This window comes from Mixophyes fleayi, chromosome 7 (assembly GCF_038048845.1).
Source record: "Mixophyes fleayi isolate aMixFle1 chromosome 7, aMixFle1.hap1, whole genome shotgun sequence".
NCBI classification, from domain to species: Eukaryota; Metazoa; Chordata; class Amphibia; order Anura; family Limnodynastidae; genus Mixophyes; species Mixophyes fleayi.
In genome coordinates this window covers 15,791,218-15,803,356 of record NC_134408.1, presented here as the reverse complement: position 1 = coordinate 15,803,356, position 12,139 = coordinate 15,791,218, and the positions used below count along the sequence as shown (strand labels likewise).

At 45.6% G+C, this 12,139-nt stretch overlaps 1 protein-coding gene across 2 annotated transcripts in view; it reads left to right on the top strand.

The window, feature by feature from the left end:
- The window catches only part of WDR90 (WD repeat domain 90), a 28,653-nt gene extending 20,388 nt beyond the window's left edge, over positions 1-8,265 (top strand). For both annotated transcript variants that reach the window (XM_075179128.1, XM_075179129.1), the window contains exons 30-43: positions 300-402; positions 1,034-1,155; positions 1,282-1,441; positions 2,120-2,310; positions 2,964-3,132; positions 3,216-3,327; positions 3,414-3,585; positions 3,667-3,789; positions 3,867-4,032; positions 4,115-4,245; positions 5,413-5,556; positions 6,019-6,138; positions 6,740-6,824; positions 7,763-8,265. In XM_075179128.1, the coding sequence (XP_075035229.1) occupies positions 300-402; positions 1,034-1,155; positions 1,282-1,441; positions 2,120-2,310; positions 2,964-3,132; positions 3,216-3,327; positions 3,414-3,585; positions 3,667-3,789; positions 3,867-4,032; positions 4,115-4,245; positions 5,413-5,556; positions 6,019-6,138; positions 6,740-6,824; positions 7,763-7,917 (1,953 nt within the window). In that variant the 3' untranslated portion in view covers positions 7,918-8,265. The remainder of the gene's footprint in view (positions 1-299; positions 403-1,033; positions 1,156-1,281; positions 1,442-2,119; positions 2,311-2,963; positions 3,133-3,215; positions 3,328-3,413; positions 3,586-3,666; positions 3,790-3,866; positions 4,033-4,114; positions 4,246-5,412; positions 5,557-6,018; positions 6,139-6,739; positions 6,825-7,762) is intronic.
- The last annotated feature ends 3,874 nt before the right edge of the window (positions 8,266-12,139 follow it).

Here is a 12,139-nt window from a genome sequence, read left to right as displayed (position 1 = left end):
GTTAATCCCACAGATATTATGGTTTTGTGTCTTTGGGAAATATTTATGTCATGTTGTGTATTTATTTAATAGTATAAGTTTCTTTTCGCACAATCCATGAACCTGGGACTATTTAAACACGGCTGGGAAAAGAGAAATAGTTACTTATCTATTTATATGTCATTTATTCGTTGTTCTTGTTTTTAGACTTTTATTGTACTTGCTTTCTGGGTATTTAAATGTCCTATAAGTTAATAAAATGAAATATAGAAGATTTAGATCTTTCGGAGAGTCCTGAACGTGTTCCTTGTGTTGTACAGGGGATGTGCCAGCCTTCAGCCAGCCAGGAAATGTTGCATCTAAAAGCAGTGATTGGGTACAATGGTAACGGCAGAGGGAACATGGTGTGGAACCCAGATACAGGTAAATGTCTGTAGTAAATATAATGGCTTCATGCCAGGACTATTCACTATTTCAATCTGTGCTGCACACTTATACACCTTCATTATGTAGTAGTTAGAGCAAAGCAAGCTGAAATATGACATTAATGTGTATTACTGAGATGAACAGTATGAGCCTGATTCATTAAGGAAAGTAATGTAAAATAGTCCCTTTGCACCTTGGCAAAACCATGTCATATTGGAGGGGGAGGTAAACTTTTAAATTTGGGGACATATACTTATATAATTGGGGTAGGGCATGTCCTAGATCAGCTTTACATGTCAGTGTACAAATAAGCTATCAAGTATTTGTGTGCTACATGAAAAAACAGCCAGTATTTTCCTTATGTGCAAAATAATAAACTCATTTGCACCCCTTGCATTGTAATGTGGTTTTGCCAAGGTTCAAAGTTACTCTTTTTCTTGCTTTACTTTCCGTAATGAATCAGGCCCTATGTCTATAGAGGAAATACTTTTTAACAGAGCTTAGATGGAAAGTTGGGTTATTAATTTCTTCTTAAAAACATTTCTGTTTTAGGGTTTAGTGATCCTTTACTTAAGTAATCAGTTCTTATATAGTTGAGGATTGTCACTGACCCCAACGTATTGCACAGGGTTCTTTGCATACACTTGCGGCTGTGTGATTGTGGTGGAGGATCTGCATTCTGGGATGCAGCACCACTATCTGGGACATCCTGAGGAGATCTCTACCCTGGCACTCGCCCATGATGCTATGGTGAGTAGGTGCCATCCACTCGTATTCTCATCTTCTCTTCGTATTTGTTTCACACTTCTTGTCCATCATAGTTGTGTTACCCCAATACTCCCCCCTACTGTAGCATTGTGTGTGATCTATGTCTAGATCCTGGCCTCATCCTCTGGTTCTGGAGACGGACTCTCTATGTGTCAGATTAGAATCTGGGACACACAAGAAGGTTCCTGTATGAAGATCCTGCAGTATCATCACACGGAGGTCCAGGCCATGAGCTTCTCCCGAGATGACCGACTTCTTGTCACCGTTGGTCAGTATGCCACTCGTGTTATTGTTGAGGAGAGCAGAAGACCTGATCTTTCTAAACAACTAAACCGCAAACAATAAATACAGCTTAGACTCTCAATGTTGCATCTTTTCCCTGTATTGCTCATACACGTTCATGAGCTTATTTCCTTACATTCATACAGAATTAAATGGACACCATTTATTTTGGAGCACAGATCATTTCTGTAGTATTGCTTTACTATAGGTGCAGACTACATGGAACCGTGGATATATACTTACCTTGGTGGGAAGGATTCTTCTTTCAGAGAACATAAAAGTGAACACACAAATATTATGACTTTTTGAATGGTCACTCCAGAATATATTAAACTTAATTGTCTCTAGTCCACCATTCTTCCCTTCTGGTGGGTCCACCAATGATTATTCGCTCTGAACAGAAGATCCTCTCTCCTGCTTGGGGTGGGTGGTTTTCAGAATCTTAGCACTGTTTTCAGTATCCTCCCATGTGCGCTCCCCATTTATCCAAAAGGGAGTTGAGGTGACAACACAGCTAGGAAAAACAGCCACATTAGCAGGAGAAGTTACAGCCGTCAGTGAAGCAGGTGTAAGCCAATTTATTTATCTTGACAACCTTTACCCAATTTCTGTGGTTTTTGGTGTTGTATTCTGTAAATCATGTGACTGATTTGTCGGCTGCCAGGTGATTACAGAGACGGGAAGCTTGCCTTGTGGAGCACCAGGACGTATGAGATGTTGGCGAGCAGCAAGTTCAGCCAGCCCATGCACGCCGTCACCTTCAACCCTACAAACGCTGACACCTTTTCCTGCGTGGGCACCGGAGCTGTGAATTTCTGCCGAATAGATGAAAACGGCACATCCACTCAGTTGAAGGTAAGTGACCTCGTGTTTGTCAAGCTTAGTGTAATGCATGTGGCCTTAATCACAAGTATATACGTGGTCTTCTACTAATGGCTTGGTGGCTGAACTGTATTGTGGTCTGTTTCTAGCCTGTTACTGTTTGCCGATAACTTTCCATATCTGTGTTGGGATAATCTTAGCTCTAGTAAACCCAGAATTGGAATAAGTAAATAGCTTAAATCTTGAAACCAAATCAGGAGAGAAAGCTACTATATCACATGGACAGCGCGACGTCAGAATTTAATAGACAGCGGGATCCGAAAGGCCAATTGGACATAGCTATTATTATATATTTAAAAAAAAAAAAAAAGTTGGAAAATCGCCATTTAGTAGATAACCCCCTTAATATTCAGATGCGAAAAATGGTTCTTTACAGTAAGAGCAGTGGTACTAGGAATGCTTTGCCATGAATTGTTATTGAGAGATACTGACCAAGAAGGGATTGGACACCTTTACAAAACAGAATATACAGAGTTGTGGGCAGTTTGCCATTATCTAGTCGTCATCTGGATAAACTGCTGCAGCTTGAGGATGGAGTGTTGCACTTGTTCAACAAATGTCTTTTTCCCCAACCTAACGAACTATAACGCTGCGCTCCCCTCTGATTACTCCTTCCTGCACCACAGGTATACAGAGCCTCTGTCCCAGATGAGGTTGGCTCGGCAGAGCTGACATCCCTCACCTATAACCCGACCTCTCTGCTGTATACGGGCTGCAGCACAGGGCAGGTATGTGTGTGGGACGCTCAGACTCATCGCTGCTTTATGACGTGGGAAGCGGACCAGGGCGAGATTGGTGAGTGTCAGCTCTTCTGCCATCCTACAAGAACTACAACCCAATTATATGGAAGGCAATGTATTACTTTAATCTCCCCTAAGGTGTTCTGCTGTGCCGAGGTAACAGACTGGTGACTGGTAGTAACACTCGCAGGATAAGACTGTGGTCCGTGGCTGCTGTACAAGAGCTGAGAGAAAAGGGCTCTGAGGCCAGGTAGGTCCCCCGTCCCATGTACTTTGTGCAAAGAAATTCTGTCCGTAAATGATGCCTTGATGGTAAACTGGATGGTTTCCCTTTAGCTCCTCTTCTGTCCTGATGGAACACGAGATGACACTAGATGGCGCTGTTGTCAGTGCAACCTTTGACGATGCCTTAGAGATGGGCATTGTGGGTACCACGGCCAGCACGTTATGGTACATCAACTGGGTGGAGAATACCAGCATCCGTCTCATCAGCGGGCACAGGAACAAGGTGCGAGCAGATTATTCTGGGGCAGCAGATGATATATTGGTAACTACTTGTAATTAATCAGAATCCTTTATGTTTCTATAGGTGACTGATTTGGTAGTGGGTCCAGGGGAGACTCACTGTGCAACATGTGGGGAAGATGGCAGCGTACGGGTCTGGTCCCTTCACAGCTGCGAGCTGCTCCTTCAATTCCAAGTCCTCAACCAGGTAATACCAGACTCATCATGTGTGTTGTAGCGGCTCCTGTCCATCACGTCCTTCTGTAACCTGGTAATATGTCACAGAGCTGCCTATGTCTGGACTGGAGCCTCCAGCCCACCTCGGGGCAGAAGATTGCTGCAGGTTACAGTGACGGGACCATCCGACTCTTCAGTGTGTCTAAAACAGAGATGGAGATGAAGATTCACCCGCACCCTTGTGCAGTGACCGCCATCGCCTTCTCCCTGACCGGTTAGTGACTCTGCCGGGCAGAGACGTGTAACTCTGGCTGTGGTTGCTGTGTCGGTGATTGTCATGTTTTATAATAACACAGGTGACGTGCTGCTGTCCGGAGGGAAGGACGGTCTGATGGCAATCAGCAGCCCACGTACAGGGATGACTGTCCGAGTACTGAGTGACCACAAGGGGTCCCCCATCACTACCATCCAGTGCTCACGCAGAAAGGTAATAGATCATCATCATCATTTATTTATATAGCGCCAGCAAATTCGGTAGCGCTTTACAATTGGGAACAAACATTAATAAAACAATACTGGGTAATACATACAGACAGACAGAGAGGAAAGAGAGCCCTGCTCACAAACTTACAATCTATGGGACAATGGGAGTATGAAACACAAGGGCACGTGCTACATCATATTGCACATTGGACCAGCTAAATATATATATATATATAGGGCTGTGTGTCGGGACATCACCAAAGCTCAGAGATTTATACTTTCCTCACGGTTCAGAGGTTAATGATGATCAGATTCATCCAGAATTAACACTAGTTGTTTCTTTCTGTAATATCTTGGTTCCCGCTCCACCTCAAAAGCTGAATCCTTCCCGAAGTTGTTACCCTGATCCAGAACTAGATGACTGTGGTGTTTAATTATTAGCCCCTAGTATTGTATAATGTGGAGTATTTAATCCACAGATATCCAATATCTATTGTCCTTTACTGAAAGGAATTTTACTTATTTAAAGATTTTAAATGTTTGTATTTGTTCTTCTACAGAATTAATCCTCAGACCAGTTGTTTTACTGCAGTTTTGCAGTGCATAAAAGAGGATTTTTTACTTTAAATCCATTTCTCAGTTTCCATCCGAAGGACACAGCGTTACCCTTTGTGCTCATCGGTTCAGTTTTCTGTTGGTCCTTTTTTACCCCATGCTTTGGGGCTTTGTAAGCTATGAACTAGAGATCGGGTAATAAGGACTTATACAGGTGAGGAGCTTCATACTTTAATTTGTGAACCCCTAAGTGCCCAGCTCATGTGAACCAGCTCTACACCTATTGGTAGCAGTGTCCTTCAGATGGAATCGGAGATACTGATTTAACATAAGTACAGACATTTTTAAGATTGTGGGAGGACCCTGTGTTTTAAGTTGGAGGCAACTTACAACACAAGTGTGACTGTTCTGGGACCCCAAATAGGTGATTACTTATAGAATGTATTGCATACTTGGCAATTGGGAACTCAAACAGATTCCGGGGGCCTGATTCAGAAGTTCTGTGCCTCTGTATTATGTGACCCGCCTCTCTGACCTTAAAGTTGGATGGGGCAGTAATTTCAGCGTCAGACATGGCTTTGTATCTGATTTAAATATTATTTTTCTATTTTTACAGGCTGAGGAACTAGGCCTGCAGGGAGGAGAAATCTGGTTGGCTGCCAGTATGGACAGACGTGTAAGTGTCTGGGCCTCTGATTGGCTAAAGGATAAGTGCGAGCTCTTGGATTGGTTGAGCTTCCCAGCTCCAGACAGTGAAAAGGTAAGTACTGAGACTGCGGCAGTGACTGTAATTATACAGACACCTTGTCCTATCGCACTGCATTGTACAAATGTATTCTACAGCAAGAGGACTGACCTTTACAATAACGTAATGTGATAACCTCTGGCACATTTATTATGTGGCTGAATCACAAATAAACCCCTATACAAAACACACAGATCTTATAATATGCATATATACTGTGCTAGGGAGCAGACCCATTGAACATATACCCACAATACAGTCACACATGTATTGTCAGGCTCCTGTATTGTACACATTGCCTGTGCTACTATATGTTGGTGTGATATGGAATTGGTACGGCTCATGTTCTCACATAGTACCAATAAAGGTTATGTTATACTTAGACCCAAGTGGTCTTATATTGAGAAACACCACAGTCGTGGCTTGAAATGAAAGTCGTGCTGTACACAGTAACCTAAACTTTATTTCCTATTGCAGGAAGCAGAATCCCCCATTCCTACCCTGGCAGCGTTCTGCCCATGGCAGCCAGGCACGGTGGTGTATACCGGATTCGGGATGGAGAAAGAAGCTCTGTTTTATAGCCTGGCACAGAAGCAGGTACCATGTCTCATCAGCTGTTTGTGTAACTGCTCTCTTACATACTGCCCCCAGCTACTCTTGTAGCCCCAACCACATGCTCTGATTACCCTCCTCCTTGGGGTTCCTGTAAACTGGCCAAGCTTTGGCTGTTCTTATCTCTCTTTCAATCTGACCATTGGCGGATCAGCACTGCTGAGAACCAGGAATAGTGGGTTCCGATGCCCAGATCGTGTAACACTTTCAGATTCATCCTCGAAGCCCCCAAATGTCATCACTGACCATGTTAGTAACATTGGTGGTCAATGGACCGTCCCCCTGATGACTGACACATGACTTCTGAAGTGTTATTACCAGCCCCCTTCAGTGTAAGATGCAGTGATCTCTGGGGGAACAGAGAGGGATTGTCAGCAGAACATCCCTGGCCTCAGGCTTGTGCACATCTATCACCGGGGCTCAAGGTACCCACTGGCTCCTTTTCCTACCATTAGTTACATATATTAGATATTACAGATATTTCCCATCTGTAAATAACCTGTGTGTGTGTCTGTTTCCTTGTACTCTGCTTACTATGTCTCTCACGTAGCCGTTATGGAGGATTATATCTGTCTGTCTCATGCAGGTACTGCTGAGGATCCCACTAGCGCATTTCGCCACCTCTCTCTCCATGTCTCCAGCGGCTTCACTCCTTGCCCTGGGTAGCAGCGGTAAGTCCTGTGCGGTCATAGGAATTATCCTGGATGCTGCATGTTATATGGAGAAAAATAATGTTCACTTCACCCTTCTCTCACCTTACTATAAACCCCCTAATTCCACTTCATACTCAGTTCACACCAAACAGAGTAAATCAGCACTTAAACAAAAAATTAGATTTGGTGATACAAATAGAAGTGTTCAAGGTGGAATAAGCAGACCAAATCCTAATAATAATTGTACAATGCAGTCTGATGATACACTAACCATAATGGAACATAATACAAATTCATAGTATCCTTTAATCTATACAGAGGAAAAAGAAAATAAAAACATGATGCAATAGAACAAAATTAAGAAAAAACACAAAAAATGCAAATGGGGTGTGTAAAATTCTATATATCATGGACTCACTTGAAAACAAAATATCAAATCAAATAAACAGCAATTCATTATGTAAATGTCACATCAATTGAGGATATAAGCTAGCAATCAATTTATTAATAGTAAAACTGATGCGTTTCACCATGCTGAGTAGTTTCTGCAAAGAAGCACGACCTGCAATCTGTTAGTTCACCCTTTCTTAATTGGGCAATAAGCAATGCAATCCTATTTTATCCTACACTTAACATATGTTTACCCTTGCGAGTATAAACGGTGTCATCATTATCAAGCCATTCAGTGTATTACCTCCATAGTACTCCTTGGATAGATAAAGTGTTACATCAGTTTATTACAGAAATTATTAATTTAACACCATGTATAAATAAATATAATAGCAACTGTGAGTTTCCAGCAAGACAACAATGTAATATAAATCCATCTAATTAAAATTAACTACTATTTATCAACGATATAAACTAAAATATGATTGTAATAATAAAAAAAAAACTTAACTTTTTTTATGTTCCTTGTTCTCCCTCTGACTCTAACCTGCGTTTCTTCTCCACAGAGCGATTCCTGCGCGTTATCGACTCCTCCACGGGCACACAACAAGACTTCTCAGCTCACGACGACTGTGTACACCTCTGCCGAGTATCACCATCCGGCAACCTTCTCTTCACCGCATCCTACAACCAAGTGCTTGTCTGGGACATACAGAATTAATAATCCAGGGCCCATGGCTAATCTCGCAACAGTCCAAACAGTTGCTCCAATTACTGGCCTCTAATGCCTGAGCTAGATAATAAAGTGCCTGTTGTACATATAGGTTGTAAAATATCAGTCTGTTACTTTACCAGAATGTCAGCTTTTATTTGAAATCTGAATTTAGTTTTAATAAAAAAAAAAAAAAAAAAAAGTTTAACGGTCACATAATGCCCATTACATATGGGGGCAATAACAAGCTGCATTTTATGTACAGTTTTTTTTTAAATTTTTGTAAACATTTTAAAAAGTGTTATTTTTATGGCCTTTTTGATAAAATATTTTAATAAATTGTTGTCATTGTTTTCAGTAAGTGTTGGTGTTTGTGCTATGAGACTGTTGTGCTTGGAGCTCCACTCGTTGTTTTACGATCAGGTCTTTTCTACCTGTTCCTGTCGACACTAAATACTGTGCAGGATCAATGTGACTATATAATTGGAGGTAACAAAAATTCAATACACACTCAGGCGCATACCAACAAGTAGAAATAAAACACAACATAAGAGTTCTTAAAAGATTATTAACAATATATAATTGGAGGTGTCTAGATGCATTCATAAATGTAAAGGATATATGTTTATACCAAAAACCACCTGTGGACACCTTTTTTATAGGAATGTTTATTTCAAAATAAGATCACACAGTAGGTATTCTGTGTGGTACACAAACCCAGAAGATCGTAACAGGGGGTGTCTTTGGGCAAACCCCCTTCCCTCGGCATGGGTGGGACCTCTTTCCACAGTAGGAAGACGTAGACATGTGCCTATGTTCCATCGCATAGGTGCCAGGTAACACCGCTCACACTGACACTAAGGTTGGGGACACGGGATGCCCACTGGAGACTTCTGTCTGAAAGGTGAAGGACCAATTGGTTCCTGTACTGAACAATTGATCTTGTGCTTTCAGGAGTCCATCCTGCTCTAGATATGGTCACTGAATCCTGCACTTCATGGACCACCTATATTTCAGGGAAGTGCTTCTTTTCTTACTAGGCTCTGCTTTATCTTGTTGGCCTAGAGTGTAGTTCTGCAGTTCACCGCTAGTGCTTTACTTTTTGTCTACTCTGCTGCGTTCTGTAAAGTGTTCATATCCCACTTTTAAGGCCCTCTTGGGTCAGAATTCCAGAAGTCAGAGCCTAAAATGATGGGTGCTGAATTGCTCACCTTTTGGTGATTAAACATTTACATTTGTGCAAAATGCCAGACTAGATTACCTGCAGGAAATCCAGGCTTCCTGTTTCATCTGCCTGACCCTGCAACTCCTGACAAGACCCTCAAACGAGAGACACTGCAGTCCACGTAGAGCCCATGTGGGTCCTATCACAGTGCTTGGTTTTCTTTTCAGATCGCCCAATTCCAGCATGGAAGGACCCAGCACATTCTGTGTTCCCAACTTAATCTAATGATCTATTTCTGACCTTTCTAGGATGAGGCCTTCAGAGCCCAGGCTCCCTAACTCCATGTGTTGTCCTTCCTTGCTGCTTATGGTAGATGGACAAATGTGTAGTAGACCTTTCCTCAGAGAATGAGGATGTGTTGCAGCCCAACACATTTTGACTGCCTTCAGACAGACTATGATTCCACTCCCTTCTCAATCTCTACAAAAAAAGCTTTTAAAAAGCCATTTTCTACCTTTCGTTTTGCACTTGTGCCACATTTTGTTGACCATTCAATTGCAAAGTGACTTTCAAATAAGCAGTTTCCAGAGGTGGAGGAGGACTTTCCGAGTTGATAGCACCTAGAGTCTAGCAAGTGGTCTCTTAATCCAGATATCTCTAGATCCAGATGATCAACTAGACTTACGACTAAATTACAGACTTTACCTTAATGGCACAAGATCCTGGGTACTGGAGCAAATCGTACGGACACAATGATGGTAGTTCCAGTTTATCTACCAGTGTCCCTGATGCCTTGATCTTAATCTCACTGTATAGATAGTAGTAGAATAAGTGCATACAGGTAGCAGTGCTGTAGCCCATTACCACCAGTTAGCAATGTGGTGTAGATCATTACCATATCAGTCAGTCCTAATTTCCACAAGAGGCCGTGTACTGTATAGTGAAAATGAGTGTCAGATTAGTGGGTGGGGGTCAGGTGAGAGGGGGGGATGGTGAGTGGATGGGGGACAGGTATCTGCATGTCAGGTGAGAGGGTGGGACAGGTATCTGGGAAACAGGTATTTGGGTGTCAGGTGAGAGGGTGGGACAGGTATCTGGGTGTCAGGTGGGGACAGGTATCTAGGTGTCAGGTGAGAGGGGGGGACAGGTATCTGGGTGTCAGGTGAGAGGGGGGGACACAGGTATCTGGGTGTCAGGTAAGAGGGGGGGACAGGTATCTGGGTGTCAGTTGAGAGAGGGGGACAGGTATCTGGGTGTCAGTTGAGAGAGGGGGACAGGTATCTGCGTGTCAGGTGAGAGAGGGGGACAGGTATCTGGGTGTCAGATGAGAGAGGTGGGGACAGGTATCTGGGTGTCAGATGAGAGAGGTGGGGACAGGTATCTGGGTGTCAGGTAAGGGGGGGGGGACAGGTATCTGTGTGTCAGGTAAGGGGGGGGACAGGTATCTGGGTGTCAGGTAAGAGGGGGGGACAGGTATCTGGGTGTCAGGTAAGAGGGGGGACAGGTATCTGGGTGTCAGGTGAGAGGGGGGGCAGGTATCTGGGTGTCAGGTGAGAGAGGGGGGGCAGGTATCTGGGTGTCAGGTGAGAGGGGGGGGCAGGTATCTGGGTGTCAGGTGAGAGGGGGGGACAGGTATCTGGGTGTCAGGTGAGAGGGGGGGGCAGGTATCTGGGTGTCAGGTGAGAGAGGGGGGGCAGGTATCTGGGTGTCAGGTGAGAGGGGGAGGGACATGTATCTGGGTGTCAGGTGAGGGGGGGGGACATGTATCTGGGTGTCAGGTGAGAGGGGGGGACAGGTATCTGGGTGTCAGGTGAGAGGGGGGGGCAGGTATCTGGGTGTCAGGTGAGAGAGGGGGGGCAGGTATCTGGGTGTCAGGTGAGAGAGGGGGGGGCAGGTATCTGGGTGTCAGGTGAGAGAGGGGGGGCAGGTATCTGGGTGTCAGGTGAGAGGGGGAGGGACATGTATCTGGGTGTCAGGTGAGGGGGGGGGGACAGGTATCTGGGTGTCAGGTGAGGGGGGGGGGACAGGTATCTGGGTGTCAGGTGAGAGGGGGGGCAGGTATCTGGGTGTCAGGTGAGAGAGGGGGGGCAGGTATCTGGGTGTCAGGTGAGAGGGGGAGGGACAGGTATCTGGGTGTCAGGTGAGAGGGGGGGACAGGTATCTGGGTGTCAGGTGAGAGGGGGGGGGGCAGGTATCTGGGTGTCAGGTGAGAGAGGGGGGGCAGGTATCTGGGTGTCAGGTGAGAGGGGGAGGGACATGTATCTGGGTGTCAGGTGAGAGGGGGAGGGACAGGTATCTGGGTGTCAGGTGAGAGGGGGGGGGACATGTATCTGGGTGTCAGGTGAGGGGGGGGCAGGTATCTGGGTGTCAGGTGAGAGGGGGAGGGACAGGTATCTGGGTGTCAGGTGAGAGGGGGGGGACATGTATCTGGGTGTCAGGTGAGGGGGGGGGACAGGTATCTGGGTGTCAGGTGAGAGGGGGAGGGACAGGTATCTGGGTGTCAGGTGAGAGGGGGGGGGACATGTATCTGGGTGTCAGGTGAGGGGGGGCAGGTATCGGTGTCAGGTGAGAGGGGGGGGGACATGTATCTGGGTGAGAGAGGGGGGGCAGGTATCTGGGTGTCAGGTGAGAGGGGGAGGGACATGTATCTGGGTGTCAGGTGAGAGGGGGGGACAGGTATCTGGGTGTCAGGTGAGAGGGGGGGGCAGGTATCTGGGTGTCAGGTGAGAGAGGGGGGGCAGGTATCTGGGTGTCAGGTGAGAGAGGGGGGGGCAGGTATCTGGGTGTCAGGTGAGAGAGGGGGGGCAGGTATCTGGGTGTCAGGTGAGAGGGGGAGGGACAGGTATCTGGGTGTCAGGTGAGAGGGGGAGGGACAGGTATCTGGGTGTCAGGTGAGAGAGGGGGGGGCAGGTATCTGGGTGTCAGGTGAGAGGGGGAGGGACAGGTATCTGGGTGTCAGGTGAGAGGGGGGGGACAGGTATCTGGGTGTCAGGTGAGAGAGGGGGGGCAGGTATCTGGGTGTCAGGTGAGAGAGGGGGGGCAGGTATCTGGGTGTCAGGTGAGAGG